Source organism: Triturus cristatus, chromosome 1_2 (assembly GCF_964204655.1).
Source record: "Triturus cristatus chromosome 1_2, aTriCri1.1, whole genome shotgun sequence".
Lineage (NCBI taxonomy): Eukaryota > Metazoa > Chordata > Amphibia > Caudata > Salamandridae > Triturus > Triturus cristatus.
The window spans coordinates 89,718,399-89,741,513 of NC_140580.1; the positions used below are offsets into that span (position 1 = coordinate 89,718,399).

At 48.3% G+C, this 23,115-nt stretch overlaps 1 protein-coding gene across 8 annotated transcripts in view; it reads left to right on the top strand.

Moving 5' to 3' along the window:
• ATE1 (arginyltransferase 1) overlaps positions 1–23,115 on the top strand; it is a 409,370-nt gene that overhangs the window by 378,692 nt on the left and 7,563 nt on the right. For all 8 annotated transcript variants that reach the window (XM_085602676.1, XM_085602719.1, XM_085602709.1 and 5 more), the window contains one exon: positions 21,608–21,728. In XM_085602676.1, coding sequence (XP_085458802.1) covers positions 21,608–21,728 — 121 coding nt within the window. The remainder of the gene's footprint in view (positions 1–21,607; positions 21,729–23,115) is intronic.

A 23,115-nucleotide genomic window follows, 5' to 3' on the forward strand; every position in this document is an offset into this window, starting at 1 on the left:
TTCTGCAGGGCATAGAGGAAACGGGGAAGAGACATCATTTTGAACAGAGCGGCACGGCCAAGGAGGGAAAGCGGCAACCGCCGCCAGCCCGCCACGTCCCGCCGCAGACGTGCCAAGGGAGGGAGCAAGTTCCTCTCGTATCGTAAAATGGGGTCGGTGGAGATATAGATCCCCAAATACAAAAAGCCCTGCTGGGCTATCTGGATCGAGCAGTTGCGCGGGACAGGCGGGACCTCTCCACACAGGACATACAAGTATGACTTCCCCCAATTAATGACAAGACCAGAGTTCCTACCGAAAGAAGTCAAGACGTCACAAACCACTATCAGAGAGTTCTTAGGCGAGGTGAGGTATAGCAGGATATCGTCGGCGTAAAGTGAAATACGGTCTTCGTGGTCAGGCGACCAACGAATCCCACGTATATCCGGGTGCCATCGTATCCACGCCGCCAGCGGCTCGAGAGCAAGGGCGAACAACAACGGCGACAGGGGACAACCCTGCCGGGTGCCTCTCTCGAGCTCGAACGGTGCCGACGCCCGCCCGTTCACCACGACGCTAGCAAGAGGCCCCTCATAGAGCAGCCTCACCCAGCCCACAAATCCAGGCCCAAAGCCGAACTTGGCTAGCACAGCCCACAGGTATGCCCACTCCACCGTATCGAAGGCCATCGTGGCATCTAGGGACGCCACAATAGCCGGCTCTCGCATCGTGCCCGTCCTAGCAATCACTCCATGGAGGCGTCTAAGATTCAGTGCAGTGTTACGGTGCGGGATAAAGCCCGACTGATCCGGGTGGATCAAGTCGCCAAGCACCCGGACCAGGCGGTTAGCAAGCATCTTAGCAAGGATTTTCGGCTCGGCGTTGAGAAGTGATATCGGCCGATAGGAGCCACACTTGTCCCGGGGCTTACCGTCTTTATGTATTACCACAATCGTCGCCAACCGTTGATCGAGCGGAAGAAACCCATTCGCCCACGCCTCCACGAACATGGCGCGCAGGTGAGGAGCCAACTTATCCGGACGAAGCTTATACAGCTCAATCGGCAAACCATTTGGGCCCGAAGCCTTACCGGAGCGCAACGCGCGGATAGCACACGCCACTTCGTCGACAGTTATTTCTCCATCGAGGTCATCCCTATCAATGGCAGAAAGGCAGGGCAGAGCGATATCACGCAGGAGGTCACACGAGTCCTCAGTCGGCCTATCCGAGACCGAGGTGTATACCGTACGAAAATAGTCCGAGAAACACTGAACTATACCGTCCGGGTCAGTGACAACCTCTCCCCCATCCGTCGACAACTCCGGCACCACTCGATTGACACGCTCTTTTTTATCCAACCACGCCAGCAATTTCCCGGCCTTATCACCAACATCATACAATCGACCCTGCTGCTCCCTATTGAGGGTCTTGGCAGCGTTCGTCACCAGATCCCTATATTCCAGTTGCTTCAAGCTCAAATTATGCAGTGTGGCCGGTGCAACATCCTCTTCCAAGGCCACTTCTAAAGCCGCTATCTCGTCCTCTACTTGCGTCACCTCGGCGTCTCTCCGCCGCTTGGCGGCCACTACCAAGGAAAGGGCCTCCCCTCTCAATACAGTCTTAAAAGCTTCCCACAAGGACACTGCAGATTCAACTGAACCCTGATTATCTTGAAAATAGTGGTCAACTGTCTTCAGCAACGCACTGCGCAGCTTGGGGTCACGAAAGTACCAGGGGTTAATGGGAGCCACCCTGCCCCCCACCACCCAGCCAATATCCAGACGGACCCACACCGGTGAATGATCAGATATGCCCCGTGCCAGATGCCTAGCCTCAGATACCAAAGAGGCGTGCGCAGCCAGAGTGAGCAAGTAATCAATCCGAGAGAGACTCCCGTAGGCCCCGGAATGAAAGGTATATTGTCTCTGAGTGGGGTGCCGTAGCCTCCAACAGTCTACCAGACCAAAAGTATCTATAAAGTCGGGAAGCCACTTCTGAGCACCCCCGGTGTCTCTGGGTGGGTACCTATCGAGCATTCCAGAACCAACCGCATTGAAGTCTCCTCCCACCACCAGCATCCCTTTGGGGAGTTCCAACAAGGCCTTGCCCAGATCAGCAAACGTGGAGGCCTGCAGGGCAGGAGGGACATAAACAGAAACCAACACCAACGTTCTGCCCTCCCACCTCCCCGCCACAGCCACAAAGCGCCCCCTGTCATCGGCAATGGTGGAGTCAACCTCAAATGGTAGGGAAGCTCTAACAAGTATACCCGCACCCCTGGAGACGGAGAAGAACCCCGAGTGAGCAATGAATTTATAACCCTTTCTGTTAAGTGCATAACACATGTTCCCTATAAGGTGGGTCTCCTGCAGGAGGACCACATCTGGCGAGGTCCATTTCAAGAATTGCAGGACTATCCCCCGTTTGATACGATCCCCTAAGCCATTAACATTCCAGCTAATTATGTTTAAGCCCCTATCCCCCATCCCCAAACACAAAGAGACCTCCAGCCCCCCCGGAGAACCACGATCGGACAATACTGACAACCATTGCTACGCCTTGCAAGAGAAAAACCACCCCCACCAACAACCCCAACATCCCGAATCCCCCCCCTCCCTGCACCCCTGCGTCAGCTTACAAAGCCCCCCCAACTTGCAGTGTGCCTGTCGCCCTATCAAAAACAAATCTACAAAAAGTACCCCAAGGGAGGAAAGAGCTCCTATCTTCCCCCCGCCGCCCTCCCATTACTGCAGGAAGGTGCGAGTCACTGTCCGGGGCTGAGTCAAAAAATGCCGACACCGGAGGTATCACTTCTGTCCATCCCGGTCGCCTTCCGCTCCATCCACGCTGTCCCGGCCGGGCTGTCGCCGAGGGAGCGCATCCAACCAGTCCCCTGCCATGTCTGGTGATTCGAAGAAGAAAGTCCGATCCTCATACACCACACGTAGCCTGGCAGGGAAAAGCATGGCATACTTCAGGTCCATATCCCTAAGCCGCCGCTTCACCCCCAGGAAACTTTGCCTCTGTTTCTGCACCATCTGGGTGAAGTCAGGGTAAAAGCTCACAGAGGCGTTCTGAAAAGGCACCGGGCCTGTCACCCTCGATGCTTGCAGGATAGCGTCTCGATCCCGAAAATTAAAAATCCGGGCGACAATCGGCCTCGGGGGGGCTCCCACCTTAGGCCGTCCTCCAGGCACTCGGTGAGCCCGCTCCACCGCAAAAAACTTGCCTAGGCCCTTAGGCGCAAGATGATTCACCACCAAATCCTCGACGAATAGATCCACGGAGAGCTCCTCTGAAGTTTCCGGGACCCCAATAAGGCGCACATTGTTGCGCCGGGCCCGACCTTCAAAGTCTTCGAACCGGCGGGCGGAGAGGTCATTCGCGGTTCGTAACTTACGAACCTCAGCCTGGAGTTACGAGACATCGTCCGCGAGGCCAGTGGTCTTGAGGTCCAGTGACTTGACCCGCTCATTGTTTTTGCCCAGGTCTGCGCGAATCAAGTTGACCTCAATCAAAATCATGTCCACCTTGTGCGCCAGGGTCTCGAACTGTCGCCCAATCGAAGATTGCATCCCATCTATCGCCCCCTTGATATCCTGCAATGATAACTCCGAGGTTGGGGATGGATCGGCCTTCTGTGCTTCCAGCGACTGTCCCGATCCGCCAGGCGACCCCTTCTGCTGGGCATAACGATCCATATTGTTGGATTGGGTATAGCCTCCCCGCCTGGTAGTCTTAGACTTCGACCTGTCTGCCTCCGATTTGGTCGACATCCCGAACAGCAGGACGGTCAGTTGCCAAGGGACGTGCCTCACTCAGCTGGAGGAAACAGGGTCAACTAGGACTTCAACAGCCAGTCAGGACCGAGTGGAGGTCTTCCAGACAACAGAGGATCTGCGTGAAGCACTCCCAACCCAGAGCGAACAAAGGGCGAGAAAGCGAAAGTGAAAGTGCAGCGGCATCCGTCCGTCAGTTCCACCTCCCAAGGCCGCTGTTGTTCAATTAGTGGCCGGGCATCCTGCCAACGCAAGCCCCTGGCATCCTTCGGAGGTAGGCCGCAATCTTCCGCCATGCACAACTTCGGTCCCCGGTGGGCGATCTATGCCCGGACAACGTCAATCGCCCCAGCTGTGACTCAGTTGCAGGATTCCGTGCATGAAAATCAGGATTTAGGACAGGATAATTGCAGGAGGGCGCGAGGGTAGTGGGAGCTCAGTGCTCACGCGGCCATCTTGGTCAAGCGCTAGGCTCCTCCGGCAACACAATTTTAAACACAATAATGCATTGAGTTCAATGGAAGTTTCAAGTTATTTGCAATAGATTACTTTCAGGATTACTTTTGTGATTCCAGGACTGGATCCTAGATTCAGTCCTGGGACAGTACTTGGAAACAAGTGATAAAAGTCAACTTAGTTACTACTAGGATTTTAAGTAACACTTTGCTATTTTAAAAGTTGACAATTTCATAGAAAACAGTCAATGATTCCCTATGGAAGAAAATTCAAGTTGCAGGTATAGTATGTTCTCGTTACTTTTGTAATCCAGTACTGGGTGCCTAGACTCAGTACTGGGACCTTTATCCAAAACAGGTTAGTAATTACGTTTTCACAATTTATGCGATTTTTAAAGAATATTTAAAGTTTGCAGAAATCGACACAGAAGAAATTTCACAGAAAAACAGTCAATGGTTTCCTATGGAAGAAAATTGGGTTACTGGTAAGTACGGTTGTGAATATTTTTCAGGGTCGGTGCTGGGCACCAAGATCCAGCACTGGGAGCTCACCTAATAGCAGGTGAGTATTTTCGTTTTCGTTACTCGGCTGATTTTTGGTGAATATTTTAAGTTTTGAAAGTCCCACACTTAGAAAAAATTTCAGAAGAAACCAGTCAATGTTACTCTATGGAGAAAATTTAGTTATCGGCTTTAAGGTAAGTACTCGACTGGCAAAGTTAAGGTTCTGGGCATAGACTCAGGGGTCTCCCAGGGTCAGGTAGGTACAGTTGTTTCGCCCTCAGCGGCACAGGGGCAGCCGGGTGCAGAGAGAGTTAGGCCCAATGTTATCCTATGGGAGGCAGGGGGGCCTTGGTTGGTGGCTGCTGACTAGCATGCCATGCGGCTGTGGGAGCTGGGCTCCTGGCCACTTGCTCAGGGCAAATGGGGAAGTAGATAGGTGCAAAGGTTACACTGCCAGGGCCACTCAGGCGGCTGGGTGCAGGGTGCTTTTGAGCCTTCTGGCGCTCAATTAATTTCAATGGGAGAGCTCCGGTTTGGAAAAAGACTGCAAGCTCAGGGACGAAGATTCTTCAGGTGCCACCACCACTTCGAGAGGTAAGTTGGGTAGTTGGAGGATAGGTAGGTACCCAGGAGTTGGGCACAGGGGGCCGCAGGGCACCAGGTGCAGGGGTGCCTTTTGGTGTCGGGAAATCTTACCCTCTGTTTATCGCGGTTTGGGGGGGGGGGTACCTGGTTCTGAGGCTGCAGGCGTTATAAGGAGTGTCAAGGGAAGTCCTTGGGTGCCAGACTCGGGGTCAAAGTCACTGGGGGGTCATCCTCGTGGTCTTTCTTCACTCCAGGCCAGGCTTGGCGGGTGCAGAGTGTGCAGGGTTTGCGGTTCCGGGATGATGCCAGGGATTAGAAGCAGATTTTGAGTAGAGCCTCTACTCATGGGAGTCCCAGGTGCTTAGAGCCAAAAGGTAGCCAGGTCCTCCGGTGTTTGTGAGGTTGCTGGCCACAAGAGGTGCCGAGTTGTAGCAGGAGCAGGTTCGAGGGTCGACAGGCCGGTAGGGCTGGGACCAAAGCAGTTGGTGTCTTCCTCTTCTTAGCAGCTACAGGGCAGGTCTTCTTTCTTCTCGCTCTTCTTTGTATTTCGGAATCTGGGGAGGGAAGGTTCAGGGTGCCCCTAAATACTAGATTTAGGGGCGTTACAGGTAGGTGAAGGGCAGGGAGCAATGGGTCCCTGTCCTGGGGTGGGTACACCCCCTACCCTGCCTCTCTCCTGTGGGAGGGGGGCAGTAGCCTTTTCCTGATTGCGTAGGGCCTCCCATCTTCAAGATGGCGAGCGCCCGGAGATGTGCTTCACCTCACCTCACCTCGCCTCCCCCACCTGAGGGGTGGGGTTGGCAGGCTGGCACATCCCCTGTCCTTATTTGGGGTTTCCGGCCAGGCTTCCCGCCTGAGTGGGGGCTGCCAGTGGCCTAGGGAAGCTCCCAGAGGCGGCATTCCTTTGAAGCTTCCAACTGCCCATCCTGGGGGAGGAGATCTAACACCTCGCCCAGGATGTGCATTGTTGCAGGCCCAGGAGAGCGGGGGCTCTCCTACCGAGGGGTCCAGCAACATTTCCGCTGTGTGGCAGCCTAGGCAGCCTCCCAGACCAGACGTGGATTGTAGGTTAGGTTTCAGGGGCATCTCTAAGATGCCCTCTGGGGTGCTTGGTACATTAAACCTGCACTGATGCCAGTGTGGGATTTAATGTGCTGAGAAGTTTGATACCAAACTTCTCAGTCTTCAGTGTTGCCATTATGGTGCTGTGGAGTTCGTGTTTGACGAGCTCTCAGCACCATGTACTCTTAAATGGCAGCACTGCACTTACAGTGCCCAGGAATAGACCTAGGTACTGTAGGGGCGCAGGGCTCATGCCCCTGTGCCCACACCACTGGCATAGGGCACCCAGCTAGAGGGGTGGCTGATGTATGCCAGGGCAGTGTAGGTGGTGGGCATGGCACACAGGGATGTGTGCCATGTCGACTCTTTGTTTTGTCTTGCACCCAGACACTCAGCCTGCAAGGGCAGTGTGTGTGTGTGTGTGTGTGTTAGGGTACAGGGCCTCTTAAGGGTGGCACAATGAGTGCTGCAGCCCTTAGAGGCCTTCCCTGGTCACAAGGCCCTGGGTACCTAGGGTACCATTTGCCAGGGGCTGACATGTGGCCAGGGTTTGCCAATTTGGGTTTTTGGTTTTTAGGGAAGCAACATAGGCCCTGGGCACCTGATTGGCAGGAGTCCATGGCACACTCAGTCAAAGTACATTCAGCAATTCAGCAAAAAGTGTGGGCATACCATGCAAGAAAGATGGCACTTTATCACACTTCTACCAGGGACACTGGGAGCACCATACACCCTTGTCTTTGCTTCACACTGCCACAAGTAGACAACATTAATGTATCTAGTGTATCACTAGCATTGGCGTTGTTTAAGATGTTAAGCTCCATCTACGCACGGCTGTAGGTTAAGGGTGTTATATAGGCTGTACTCCATGTTAGCGGTGCTGTAGGATACAGAAAAAAGAGAGATGGTGCTTAGCTCGAAAATTGGATGCGGGCTGAGGTTGCCCCGAACCACCTGACAAGCTTTTTCACCCTGGAAGGTGCACTCCAAGTCCCAACCAGACCACCAGCCCCTGGCCGGCCACCCCGTCCAGTGGTGGGCAGGCTCCTCCACTTTTGAGACAGAGATGTCCTGCTATAAAGGTCTTCTGTGGATGGCCCATACCTCATCGGAAATGGAAAGGTTACACTGTTTCCGAATTACACTGCTGCTGTGCAAACTAAGCGATCTTCTTGTATAGAGGTGAAAAAAGCTCAGAGAGAAGGACTGCAATATTCTCTAATGTTCCCAGCCAAACTAAATTTCCTACTGGTTTGTAAAACCCACTTCTGTGAAGAACCTCAAGTGGCATGGCTGAAGGCTTACAAGACTGGGGCAACCCATCTGCAGTGGACACGGGAAAACAGACCCAGGCCCAAGAAAAGACACAGCAGGCCCAGGAGTAGAAGTGCGCTGAGTCAGCCAACTCTGACTCAGACTGAGAAGGGGAGAGCTGCGGTACTTCTGCACGGACTGGATCGACATCGCAGAGCTGCTCTCCATGACGAAACAACCAACTGACTCAAACAGAGGGTTCAGAGCTGGGTGGGGGGCCTCCCTGTGGTGACCCCACAGTATGTTGATGAGCTAGTTAGATTCACGGACACCAACTGCACAGTGTTGTCTTGACCCTTGTCTGCTGCCTTGCTGTCGTCAGATGGTTGGGTGTGCAGGAGACAACCATGGTCACTACCCACCATCTGAGAAACAACTGAATGATCCACAATGCTGCACAGGAAAGTTGAGGTAACTGTTTAGTTTTACATCACATGGGCAATTGGAATGCAGACTTCCTGTAGATTGTGATGGAAGCCCTAACTTACCACCAGTATGCATGCCAAGTGGGGTCCGGAGTGGACACAGGAACATTGGACCGCATTTGCTCAAGCCCTACCTCCTGAACCCTTCCAGGAATCTGGTGGAGCCTTGCAAATAACTTTGTTTGTTGGTTATGATAAGTGTGGATTGACAGTTGTTGTTGCTCTGCCCCGGGAATGGGGAATTTGCTGTTGGGAAATGTGTTCTTTTTTGTCACTGTGGGAGGGCTTTGTGGTTAGTCTGGAAGTGTATGGTCTAAATGGCTAATAGAAACCTGGGCCTTAACTGTATGATCTGGAATGTTTGGGGGATGAGATCGGTAGCTGAGCGCCATAATATTCATTGATATCTTAGACACAGGTGAGTACACATTGCCATGCTACAAGAGACCCATCTTACAGGGATAGAGGTGGAACCTCTACCCCGTAGATGGCATGGGAAATTATACGCCATCTTGTCCTCTGCTTATGCAAGGGGGCACTGATTTGGGTCAGAGCTGGGACCGCTTTGTGTAGCATTTACGCACCCAACCAGGACCAGTTGGCATTCTTCCATTCATTATGAGCTCCTCTGGGGCAATCAGTGGGGGAGGGGATTTGCGCATGGGAGGGTACTTAAGTTGTGTCACAGATGTGCTCCTTCACCGCTGCTCCCCACTGACAGACCTGTGGCGTATCCAACATGGAATGGAAAGAGATTACTCTTATTATTCACACATGCATTCTCTCCACACTTGACTGGACAGATTTGTGTGCTCGGAGAGGTTGAGCCAAAATTCAACATTTTCTGAATACCTGAGACGAGCCATCTCCGACCACAGTCTCCTACTCGTGGAGTTTAGGCCGATAGATGATAGGCCGGTGATCCCTATGTGGTGGCTCCACCCGGTGGCACTAGAGGATGCCTGCTTTAGGGAATCACTTCACAACACCATCACAGAGTATTTCACAATCAATCAAGGCTCCGCTTCATCTGCCCTGATCGAATTGGAAGCCTACAAGGTTGTAGTCCGGGGCCATTGCCTCTGTAGTGAACTTAATGAAGAATTACCAGACTAGATAATACATTATAAACATTGGACAACAACTTGGGAGTTGACCCCGATACCCAGGGAAGGCTAGTGGAAATGAAAGAACGCTACAATACTGTCCTAGAGCCCACAATGAAGAGGGTAAATCTGGGGGACTACTAACGTGACTCATTCGCCCTGAACTGAGAGGTTCCCCCATTACACATCTAACATTCGCTACTGGGGCACACATTTAGTCCCAGGGGGCCGTCAATGATAAGTTCGGTATATACTGTGAGGCACTTTATTGCCTCCCTGAGACACTATCGGAAAGCCTACAAGATAACTTCCTGGACCCTCTCAACACTACCACACGGGGCTCGCAAGACTCTTGGGGGACTGGTGGCATCCAGGAAATACGAAATGTTATTAAGGAAAAGGCTACTGGCAAGACTCCAGGCCCCAATTGTCTCCCAGCGGAATTTTACTCTGATTTTTTTTGGTTCCCTAGCCCCAAAATTAGAGACACTCTATGCTGAATCTATGGAACCAGGCCGTCTACCAGAGTCCACGAGAAGCACCATTGTGATTCGCCCCTCCCCAAGACCAACCACGTCGGCGTTTCGCCCACAGTCCATGTTAAACATGGACTTCAAGATCCAAAGTAAAGTTTTGGCATGGTGACTGCTCCCCCATATCTCGGGTTCTGGTTCATAGAGAACAAAACGGATCATACCAAACCGTAGCACCTCCCTTAACCTCAGGCGACTGCACCATATCCTTTACCACCCAGAAGTAGAAGCCATGCCCGAGGTCTTGCTTATGTTGGTGGACCTTGAGAAGACCTTCAACACAATACGGTGGGACTTCGTATTGAGAGTCGTGAGTAGGATAGGCTTGGGTGATGACTGGGTTAAATGGGTAACCCTACTGTATTGTGACCTGACGGCCTGAGTAAAGACTGGTTCCATGATCTTTGCCACATATGGCATATTCAGGGTCAGTAGACCGGGCTGCCCGCAATCTCCCCTGCTCTTTGCCCTGGCTATAGAGCCCTTTGTGGAACAATTTTGGATTGAGGGTAGAGATAACGATAGATGGATATGCGGGTGACCTTCTTGTATACTTATTGGACGTCGCACAGGATGTGATCGGTTTCCTTGAGGAATTCGCAACTTCATTAGGCTTGAGAGTGAACTGAACCAAAATGTACCCAGGGGGCTCCCCCAACCACTGGGCCTCCCTCAGGGACTAATATGGTCATCCACAACCTTTAAATATCTAGGCATTAACGTGTACCACGATCTAGACTATTTACGGGAAGGAAACCTAGGGGGGGCATTCACTCCCTCGCGGCCTGTGTCACCTTGTGGAGATCCTTGCGGCTATCACTTATGAACTGAGTATCAATTTTCCAAATGGTGATGCTCCCCGTTTATTGTACTTTTTTTAACAAATCTCCTGGTTAAAATTTCCAGGTCATTGTTCAAACAGGTGGATGCCCTGTGCAGTTAACTAATTTGAGATGGTGGCCGCCATAGTGTCCTTTGAGGTCCTGAGACGCCCACCGAACGATGGAGGCATAGGACTTCGAACTGTATTATTTGATGGTGCAATTGCAATGGGTGGCCAGGTGGCTTGATGAAACTCAAAGAAGCGGATTGCACCTTATGGGTCTAGCTTCCCACCAGGACCTTCTTTTGGCCTGACTGCTACGCTCCAAGGTAGCCATACCACAGCCCAGTACATTTCTGCAGGTGGCCCTGCGATTCTAGCGCCGTTGCCTGGTATGCCCCCGAAGTCCCCGTTGTAGGCCCCAGTTTTACTGAGGGTGGGCCTGGCCCACAGGAACCCTATAACCTGTATAACTGTCGCCCAACTCTCCGGCTGAACAGAGGCTGAGCTTATGACGGTGGAGGACTGCTTCACGATGGACGCTCTCATACCCCTGGAAGACTTAACAGAACAATAAACCCTACCCCAAGGTCTGTTTCTGAACTATGAGGCATTGGTGCAGACTTTTGCAGATTTATGGGGCGAGAGGAACTGTCGCCTCATGCAGTACTCCAACTCCTACTCTCCATGGGCTCGGCACGACACCTGGTGATGTGGTTCTACTGTTCCTTGAGCAATATTAGGCAGAGACCGTGGGTAACCCTCAGGACTGGATGGGATCTTGAGCCTGGAAATTGCTGATAGAGAATGGAATAGGATATTGGCTTACCCTAAAAGCATCTTTTGCAATCCAAGACTAAAATATATAGAATTAAACTATCTACACATGACCTACCTTACCCCGATGCAGACTTTTGTCATATGACATGGAGGTGACCCGTGCTAAAAATTTCTGGATCGCTGTTTTTCACCAACTTCATAGCACACTAGGACGCATTCTTCCTTGTACAATGGACGCCTTTCTCCTGGGAGGGTTCACCAGACCCAACGTGCATAGAATAGGCACTAGATTTATAGACCTTCTGCTTGCCTTGGCTAAAAGTAGAAATTCAATGACATGAAAGTCGGGAAGGGGCCCAGTGCTAGAGACCTGGTGAGAGACATTATGACATGGGCTGAGGCAGAGGAAAGAACCCTCCGCTGAGAAGAGACCAGGGGGGTCTGACGGAGCTGGGAGCACCCGGAAGGATGCACAGACTCAGAATAGAGTGAACCAGGAGACTGTGAGGAGACTCGGAATGGAGTGACCCGGGCAACCGTGAGGAAAGGGACAAGAGAACGGATTCAGACGAAGAGATCAGTAGGGAAATTCTCGAAGGGTAATAGGTGATTTGTGGGTCTGGTTATTCCACACTGTACCTCAAGCCATACATAACCTATGCCCACTGGCGCACAGTGCATACTACGCTGCCCCCCCACACCCGGACTTAGAAGTTTATTCTGTAGACACCATGAGATGCGCACACAGTGATGATTAGCACCAGCCAACACTGCCAATGATATATTCCCTATTGACCAGGATGTACATCCCCCGAGGCTCTATTGATGCACTTTATATTTCATAGTTTTCTTTATCTTCCCACTCCTCCCTTGGCATTACTCTAAAGCGATTTGTGACCCACTCTCTTTTCGTGATTGCTTGCGGACTGACCTCCTGCCATTTCGCCTCCACCTTCAGGGATTCAATCTTTTTATCTTCTCTGAGTGCCCTGTACAAGTGAGTGACCAGTTTCCAGCCTCCCATCATTGCAATCATGGTGACCAGTGTACGTGTGTGTTCCGGGGCTTCTGGAAATGTCGGCAAAAGTTGTTGGGCCGTAGCTGCTACCTTGGCATATTGCAAGTGCCTGCCCCCAATTCAAACGTGTCTACTGCATCCTGATAAGTGATAAACCTATTTTCAGGGTATAGGTCCGACAACATCAGGCAACCCCCTCTTTCTATTTTTCAGTCGACATTACTCGTTCTATATGAGCAAACCTGGGCATGTTCCAAATATCTGCCTCTGGTGCATAGCGCCCCCCCTTAATAAGTCGTTTAGTCGTCCTGTCCCATATTCTAGCCATTAGCCCAATCATTGGGGGGGGTACCTCTCCTGTTGCTTCCCGGTTGTCCAGAGAAGTGCTCCCAGCTGTTGCCTACCATAGGAGACAACAAACAGGGTCCGCTCCCAGGATAGCAAGCAAATGTTGCTACAGGAAAACACCTTATAGTAAAAATCAGTCACTTGTAGAATATACACCGAAAGCAAATATGTTGATATGTGCAACATATAACTACCTCTATTTGCTGTGTACCTGTACACCTTTGCTGGATTGAAATTCATGGACACATTCTAAGTTTCTCTTTGTATGTGAGAATTACTAAATGCCAATAAACATATCTTTAAAAACAAGCATTTTCAATGCAATAGGTCTCGCATTATTAAAGTTAGGGCTGTTGGCATTGCTAATAATAATGCAACACCAATAGCAGCTCAAAGATTCAGTAATGCGAGACCTATTGCATTGCAATTGGGTTTTTTTGTGGTTTTTTTATATAGCACAAACTTGAGTGAAAGGTGTGTATTTATGTTGCATTGAGTGCAGTGTAATTATGTGTTGTGTTATTATGTGGCACAGAGTGGTATTGTGTGGAGTGTATTTATCTTGCATTAAGTAGAGAGTAATTATGTGATGTGCAATTATGTAGTACTGAGTGGTATGTGGAGTGTATTTATGTTGTATTGAATACAGTGTAATTCTGTGATGTGTAATCACACCCAACCACACATCCACACACATACAACCACACACGCAACCACACACACACACACAACCACACACAATTACATACACACACAACCACACACATACACACAACCACACACACACAACCACACACAGCCACCCAACCACACACACACACACAACCACACTCACACACAACCACACACAATTACACACACACAATTACACACACACACAACCACAACCACACACACAGCCAAACACACACACACACACAACCACATACGTCTCATTATCCATTCCTACCTTTTTGGAAGAAGATGTTGCACTCAAATTATGTACTTGGCGATCGTTTAATTCTCCCTTCCCTTATTTTATTCGCTTAAAATTAAATGTAAAGAAAATTGGTGTTTGTTCATTGTAAAGTGCATTATCCCCATTTCACAGGTAGAGTGACACTATATAAAATGTAACATTTTAAAAATTGCACTGGCTGACTACTACTAGTTTTTGGCTCCCCAAATGCCAAAAGCAGCCTGGTCTTCATGTGATTTACAGAAAGGTAATTCCCTTGAGATTATGTGTTTAGAGTCGGTACAGACTTCCTTGAAGAGCCAAAACCATAGGTTCTAGGTCAGCTCAACTTCAGAAGCGAGGAATCAACTTAGACTGATAGGTCACCTGCATAAATCACAAAGAGGATCAGTGCAATGACACAATCTCGACTCACTCCCCCGCTGCCTTGCTAGGCTTTTGACTATAGTGCCCACTCAAGTATCTAGGCCAAAAAGATTCTCCTACACTGCACTGGGAATGCCTGTCAACCAGGAAGGCCTTGCCATCTTGGCCAATAAGCATCCTCTCTCTCCATCGTATGCTACATTGTCCAGTGATTCTATTCGCTGCCTAAAGCCTGTCTAGGCCAAAGGAAAGATGCCTAGAGTATGAACCTTTTCTCAGTAAAGATAGCAACTGAGCATGCGGGCTAGCATCGCTGTTAATATATGGTTCTCATGTAAAAACACAAGGAATTGCTCTGGTCCTAAGAATTTTGGGGAAAAACTATTTAACATCAAATAGTCAGCGTCCCTGCTTCTCTGAAGACCTTGTGTGTCAGATTCTGTCAGATAACGGACAGCAAGAGAGAAAAGAACATTTCACCAAAAAGGATTGGTGGGAAAGGGGTCTTAATTTGAAAGGACAGTGAGGCGATTCCAGACAGAGATCCTGCTGCACTTTCTGTGATAACTCTGAAACTGCGTCACACTTGGAAAAATCTAATTGATCCTTTAAGGGAAATAAAAGTCCCACATCTCCCACGAATGTTATAAAATCACAGCCAGTATATAAATGGAACAAAAACTAGAAACATAACAATCTAAAGCATCCTGATCAACTATTAAGCAACAGAGTGAGAGCCTCTCATGTTCTCAGGTTTCCATCTTGGGATCTACAAAAAATAGCGGGCCAAGAGCACCTTCAAAAGTGCTGGTGTACCTCAGTTTAGGTATTATAAACTCACCAACTACACATACTTCTATCTCCGTCTGACTCTAAGAGGTGGTGGGGGACGCGGGGGGACCAGGCGAGTGCCCTGATGTCCTGTAAATTCCAGGTGGCACTACATACTATGTGTACAAGAGGCGTCAAAGACCCCGGTGTTCGCAGCCAGTGACACTGAATACACACCATTCAAGCACTCCAAAGCCCCCATCCCCATTTTCAAACGCGCTCGACACTCACTTTGCTGTCCAGCAGATTCCATCCCGGTTCCTTGTTCACCAATTCTGATGCAACATCAACAAAACGTGTCCGTAAGTAGACCTTGCAGTTTCCAGGTCACGGACGGTATCCAAGCAACCATGGGACGCACATTAAAATAGAGTTAGGCTCGCTCCTTGTCAGTGCTCTGCTCTCGTGCCCACTGCTCCGAGAGTGGTAATATGGCAGGTTTCAGAACAGCTTCTCGGTGTGGACGCTCAAAAGAGCGAGAAGGCGCTCTGCAGTATAACGCTACGGCTGAAGACAGTACATGCCAATATTTTGTAAAAACGATAACACATAAGCTGCACGCAAGAAAATGCAAGCGGCACTGAAGAAAGAAAAAAACACGCCCGCGAGTGTGAGAGTAGTCACGTGATATGGTGACTGCACTGGATGTGTTTTTAAATCAAAGCGCCTGACTGCGGAGAGCGAGGGATGAGAGAACGCGCTGCTTGTTGAGAAGGCGGTAAGGTTTTTAGGAGTTTAACTCTGGGTGGAAGTGAGCCACTGAGAGTACCAGGTTCTTTAGTAACGTTGAAGACAGCCTTGAAACAAGGGGTGAGGTTAAATTTACAGAGTGAATATTTTTAAATATGGTACCTGCTCGTGGCAATGAAGCTAAATGGGCATAAAACTATTGTGGCGAGTTGCGCTGTGATTACAAAATACTGTTGTTTGAATCATTCTATGTCCCTATTGTTGTTAGACCTTGTACTACGACAGAGTACACACTAACAAGAGGAACTACCGGTTGGAGTTAACCTCACTGTGACGAAGTGGAGAGCTGGTACGAGTGACTTTGGCTCCTACATGGTAATGACAGCGTGTGCATTTGAGTAATAATGTGTGTTTAATTCTGGTAAGGGAGAAACTCGTTTGAGTAACCAAGCTGTGTCTCTTTTTGCATTTGACAGTCACTATACAGAACAACACCATTGTCCATGATTGGTGATTGATGACCCTACTGCCCTGACGAAATTGCCTTAAAGCATTGTTGGCAATGAAACATGTCGGCTTAGTACGAAGTGGTCTGCATAAATGCAGCCTGTTTTAAATTTGAATAGGTGTACAAGTGAATAATAAAGTTGGTTATTGTACCACCTATTTCAATTTTACTTTCACGGGGTCTTGTTTGTGTGGTAGTTGTGATACACACATCACATGTTTACTTTTTTGCACTCATTTTTGGGACACATCTTTATTATTTAAGGCAAAATGGCTACCAATAATGAGAAAGGTGGGCATAGCTGGTGAGTACCAATCAGCAAGCTCTATTGATGGTGCGCACGTGAGGTGCCATTTTGTCCTCTCACATTTTTTATTGAAGTTCACACATAGATTGATGTGACCTCGTCCTGATATATTATCAAAGATACATCCCTATATGTATAGGGGGTATGGATGTGTAGAGACTGACGTATGTAAAAGTTTTTTTTTTTTTTTAAAGACAATTTAGGTAGTAAAGTGGGAGGACACTACCTCTGGTGAAATTGAGGAGTGTTTATGGAAAAAGAGTGATGGAACCCATTCCTCCACTTATATAACGTTCCTTAATACAAAGTGCCTTTTGACAAACAGGTCTTTGTGTTTATATTGTACGTTGATTGGAGGGTGACCTGTTTGTCCTCTCCCTCTGCAGCTCCTTATTGATTGATTACTGCCAGTGAACAATGCATGCCTTTTGAGCCGGTATACCCATGCATTGTGAGACTCAGTTGCGCAGCTGCTCCTCATGCTGCCCGAAGAGGGCTTGGCCATCTTAAACCAGGCTCTAATAGATGGCCGGGATGCAACGAAGATAAGGCAGACACGGTGCTCAAGGGCTTTAAGGAGAGTTGAGTCGCTGCTGGTTCCCGACAAAAACAACAAACCTTTTTACTTTGTCTTCAACACAGCACACCGATCCTGCTGGCAAGTGATAACCTGGGACAAGTGGGTGCTCCAAATTGTGCAGCAGGGTTATGACCTTCCATTGCTGGAAACCCCGCCTACCTTGCCACCATCTGCAGAATAGCTGACAAAGGGCCATGTCTTTTTTGCTCTGTCAGGAAGTGCAGGCACTGCAGGCCAAAGCAGCCATTGAGAGGGTGCCAGCGTCAGAAATAGCATGTGGTTGTTATTCATGCTACATGCTGGTGCCACAAAAGTACGGAAACCTCTGCTCCATACTAGACCCCCCCCTTTCTACAGATAGAAATTCAAGATGCTCACCTTGGCTCAGGTTCTGTCTGTATTGAATCCTGGAGACTGGATGATGGCGCTAGACCTTCAGTACAGATATTTTCTCATTCACGTCCTACAGGCCCACAGGAATTTCTAGCAGTTCATGGTAAGCCACGAGCATTTCTTCTTAACTGTGCTCCTCTTAGCCTCGCCAGTGTCCCTCGGGTGTTCACTAAAGTGATGGTGGTGGTTGCATTACACCTGCTGGGATCAGGGGACCCACTCTTCCCCATACCGCGATGAATGGCTGTTGAAAGTTGGCTCGCCTAGGGAAGTCTTCCCCCCCCCCCCCCCCCCCCCCTTCAGACTAAGGTGAACTTTCTGCAATCTCTGAGGTTCAGCATCAGCATGCCGAAGTCACACCTGACTCCTCATACGCTCTTTCATCAGAGCCATTCTTGACACTGTGAAGTACCACACCTACCCTCCGGAACGGAGAGTCAAGGACATTCAGACTATGATCCTGATGTTTCAACCTTAGTCCTGGATTTCTGTGAGACTGACTCTGAGGATACTGTGTCTGCTGGCCTCCTGCATGCGGCTGGTGAAGCATGCTTGATAGCATATGTGGACTCTGCAGTGGGAACTGAAGTCTCAGTGGGCACAATACCAGGGGCATTTCCCTGACCTGGTCCAGATTTCAAGGTAGACTTCAAAAGATCTGCCGTGGTGATTGATGAACCGCAATTGGATCAGCAGCAAACCCCTCTCCCGGTAAACAACGTTTACTGCCAAACTTTGTCCCCGCAGGGAATCACAACGCGGTCGTTACAACGACCGCGTTGTGATTCTGCATACCATTACTCCGCAAGTCGGAACAATTACTTGCGGATGGGGGGGGGGGGTGTTGGATTTAAAATCCAACACCTTCCCTAGTGTGCGCACAGACTGCAGTTGGAATAGTAAATTATACTATTCCAACATCCAGCGCCCCCCTCCGCAAGTCGTTGTTCCGACTTGCGGAGTAATGGTATGCGGAATCACAACACGGTCGTTGTAATGACCGCGTTGTGATTCCCTGCGGGGAAAACAAATGCGGGATGACTAGATAGATAACCCTCTCCCTTCCCATCCAGAGCTGACCGTGATGGCGGATGCAAAACTTCTGTGTTGGGAGAGGTAGAGATCAGAGGACTCTGTCCTTCTGCAGAATCCCAGCTCCATATCAATCTCCTAGAGCTGCGAGCTATTGAAGGCCTATCTCACGTCCATCAAGGGAAGGCTTGTTCAGGTGGGCAGACAACACCACTATCATGTTGTATTGCAACAGACAGGGCAGGGTGGGGGTTTGACTGTGTCAGGAGGCCCTGCAACTCTGGAATTGTCTGGAGTGCAAGGACAACTTCCTGGTCATTCAGCACCTAGCAGGATCTCTGGATGCCAGGGTGGGCAGAATAATTCACTCAGCCATCGATGACTTGCAGGTCAAGAATGGCGTCTACATCAGTAGGTGGCGCAGTCTCTCTTCCGAGAATGGGGAGAACCTCGGCTCGATCTATTCACCACAGCTAAGAACACACAATGTCATTGCTTCTGTGCATTTGAATTTCTAAACCAACTCTCTCTCAGAGACGTATTCTGCTTAGAATGGAACCAAAGACTCATGTACGCTTTTCTGCCAATCTCTCTCCTGCCTCGGGTTCTCAAATGGATCAGGACCAACCAGGCCCAAATCATCTTAATGGCTGGTCTCTGAAACTTTGGACTCTTAAAACGGTCTTTTAAGTGGCCATTGCATCAGCCAGGAGGTTCAGTGAGCTTCAAGCTCTTTCAGTTAATTGTTCCTATACCAGCTTCTACCCGAACAAACTGATTTCTTAGGACTCGCACCTCCTTCCTGCTAGAGGTGGTGACTCCATTCCATTTCGGACAAAACATCATGTTGCTGACATTTTTCACTCCACCCCATCCAAGGAAGAGGAGAGGCTTCACTGGTTGGATCTAAAATGAGCTTTTGTTTTTACATTGACCGTACCAAAGACTCCAGGAGTGACGATCAGTTCCTTATTGTTTTCATACGAGCAAAGAAAGGCAGGCTGTGCAAAATAGAACCATATCTTTATGGATTCTACTTTGCATCAAGATATGCTACACACTATCTAAGAAGCAGCCACCTGACAGCTGGCAAGACCATTCCACCAGGGCCAAGGCCGCAACTATTGTGTTAGCGTGCGGAATACTTGTCCTGGCCATCTACCAAGCTTCTATGTGGGCATCACTCCACTCGCTCACGAAGCACTACTGCTTGGACAGTCAGGTCCGTTCAGATGGGCGTTTTGCCCATTCGGTCCTCCCGGATTTACTGAAATGAGCCAGTGTGCACACCAACTTCCAGAGAGGTATTGCTTGGTTATCTATTGTAAGGTGAGGAATGTTTTGTTAGTAGTCTCTATCATAAGAACAATCATCAGTTAGATAGTCCATACCAGAAAACGTTTTACCGAAGGCAAGTAACTTCTTCAATTCTACTGCAGCACTAATAGCAATAAAATAGCCTTAAATGTACTCTAGCCTAGCCTTCGAGTAAGTCAAACACCACACATGGCCAATCACTGGTATTGCAACACACTCCCATAGAAAATGATGGAGGAAAGCTATAACACTAAAACATGATAGGAAATAATGTAAAATAAATTAATTCTAAATGTATTATATAGTGACATGCAGTTTTGTAAATTGAAAAAACTTAAGGATAATTGATGTTCAATTGTATTACTTTTTTAATTTAACATACTTACATTGAAAGGAATTTCAGTTCAAATGTTAGTTTAAAATGTCAAAACATAATAATTGATCATACATTGTAACCAACTTTGTTGCAAATTAAATAAAAATGCAAATGTTTGTGAGGATAGGTAATTTTAATAAAATATTATTAAATATTTTTACATTTTATACATTTCATGCATATCAATATGTTTAAAGGGGTTTACAATTTAAAGCAATGTAGTACAAAGTTAATTGTAAGAGTTAGTATATTTTATATATTCAAGTAGTCCTAAATTAGTATTGTGCTTAAAATTATTTTAATTTCTTTAATAAAATAATAGACTATTGAATTCCCCTACATTTTCCTTGAAGAAGATCTCAACCCTGGTTGGAAAGTAACTAATGGTAATTTTACTCTTTTTAAGTCCTGTTGTAGGAGTGTCCACGCTCTCATTTGAGCAGGTTAAGGCTCTCATGTCTACATGTAGGTGTAAATCTCCTCTTAGAAATAATGAAAGCAAAAATATGAACACCTAGATGTTGAAGATATACGCATTCATACTAAAATTTGGGAATCGGGCCCACTGTCTCCAGTCCTGAACTAATCATTGTTAATTAAATTGAAGCAAAACAAGTCTACAGCACCCAGAATGCTTTTGGCCATCACATGAAGGTCCAGAACTTTATACAGTATCTGTTGACCTAGAAGGAGGTGAGAATCTAAACGGATACTTCCTCTTCCCTAAGACCATGGCATGCAGTGCTGTCTCTGCCACTGAGAGTAAGAAAACTACAGAGGCTTACAGTGAAAAGCTGAGAGAGTTGAGCAAGCAGCAGCTCTTCAAGGGTCATAATGACAAATAGTCATAGAAACTACTTCCCCTCCAAAAAGAAATCTGTACTTCATTAACTATTTCCAAATAATTGTGTGGCATTCAAATGTAATGTTTGATGCAAGTTCAAAGTTAGTTTTCAAATTAGTTTGCACAAATGTGATTTTCTTTGAGTGTTTTTGTTCCTTTTAAGGTTGTTCTATATTAGTTTACTTGATGTGTGCATATATATGTTATGTTATAGTATGCTTCTACAGATCACAAGCAACCTGGAGTCCACTTCTACAACACTGGTATGGTATACAGGTCCGGACTGGGCACCGAAATCGGCCATGGCAAACTGCTCTGCCCGGCCCCCTAGGGGTAGGAGGGGGGGTACGGCCGAGCTGTGCGCTAGGGCCGATTTCGGCCGAATTTGTTACAGGGGGCCGATATTGCCGGCCCCCAGTAACAAATACGGCCCCCCGGAGGGCCGAAACCGGCCCCTACCCTAGCGGCCTCACTGGGAAAATGCCCGCTACGGCCATTTCGGCCCTGTTGGTATATAATGCCTTGGTGATCCAGCCTTTGATGTCTACTGAATAATCTCTGTCATAAAAATACATATAATTTTGTGTGAAATGTTGAACAGGTCTTAGCTTCTAAGGCATTAATGCCCTATCTGATTGTCAGCAATGCTGTTTTATCTGCCATTGTGGTTACACAGTGCTCCTTTCTCTCCTAGGGACAGTACCGCCCGTCTGATCTGCTGTGCCCAGACACATATACCTGGGTGGATATTGAAAAGTGCCTGCCTAAGCTGGAGCAATCCAAGTATGCCCGCCTTAACCAGAATCCCAAAGCAGGTATGTCTGGAAGGGGCCCTATCCCACAAATGCCACCTGTCCTTAGAAGGTAGAGTCAGGCTTTGGATGTTGTGAGGAGAAATGTTTGGTACTACTGCCGACCTGGACTTAAATTTGCCACAATGGTTTAGGAGCTCAGACTTGATATCCAAACTAGGACCGTCATTGCTCTCTTGTGCACCGTGACCCGTGCTTTAGAAGGAACTGTGTCGGTGTCATAGAGTGGTGATCCCAGCCATGACGTTGATCATTGCTGCACCAAATCTCTGCATGAATGATATCTTTCAACTGCATACTCTGTAGAAAGCTAGTCCATGGAGCTCATCTAGGCACTGCGGACAGAAGAGCAATGTTTGGGACCACAGACCATGGGCGCAGAACTGCCAGGGTCTTAACCCAGTCAGCCACTTTCTGCATTCGGGTGCAGGAGGCCATGTTGTGTGGTCCTTACTTGACTGTATTATTTATTAATATACAATACTCTGACTCCTTTACAGGGATTTAACCCCTCCACTAGCTTTCTTTGTCAACAATCTAATGTAACATATTTTTCAGCAGTTACGTAAACCAAAATATTTTGAGTGACACAATGACAGTAGCTGTACTAGTGCTTCTGTGTCCAGGCCCCTTCCTGCACAACACAGTTGTTGCCTGTTGGTATATTCGGCAAGTGAGGTACGTTTCACACTTTTCGTTGTAACTCTCCCCTCTTCGGATGTTTGTTCGGTGGCTAGGATCTATATTCTCCCCGTTCCTTTAGTAGTTGCATGCTTCTGGTGCACACCGCTCATCATCCCTTTCGAGGAATGTTTGAATGCAGTCTTTGGTTGCCCCTCGGCTCACGCACACATGTTGAACGTGCATTGCTTTGGCTCACTGCTCCCCGTTCCCTCTTACTCGTTGTGCAATATCCTTTCATTGTTGGCCCCAGAGACGTTTTAAGAGATGGTCCCAGTGGTCAGTAGCCCCTGGTAAGGATGACTCTATCTACCACTTTCTGGACCTACCATTGCATCTCTGTCTCACTATACCTCTCTCTCTGTAGCCCAGCTGTGTCGATAACCTCATGTCTCACTGCTCTGTTCCATATCCCCTTCCTGGGACTCCCGTTCATCTGCTTCACCTGTCTCTCAACCTCTTCTGTCTTTAATTCACCTCTTTCTACATGTCTGTAAAACATCTCTCAATAACTCTCTTTACCTCATTTCTCTCTCTACCTCACATCTCTCTCGCTGCCTCATCTCTTCCATCTCTGTCTCACTAAGTAACCTCTCAGTTTACCTTACCATTCATTTGTTATTTAACCTACCTTCACCGCTCTTTCCACCGCTGGTCTTTGTTCTCAGGTTCTCAATAATTATTTGTGATTACGAAGCTCTGGAAATTA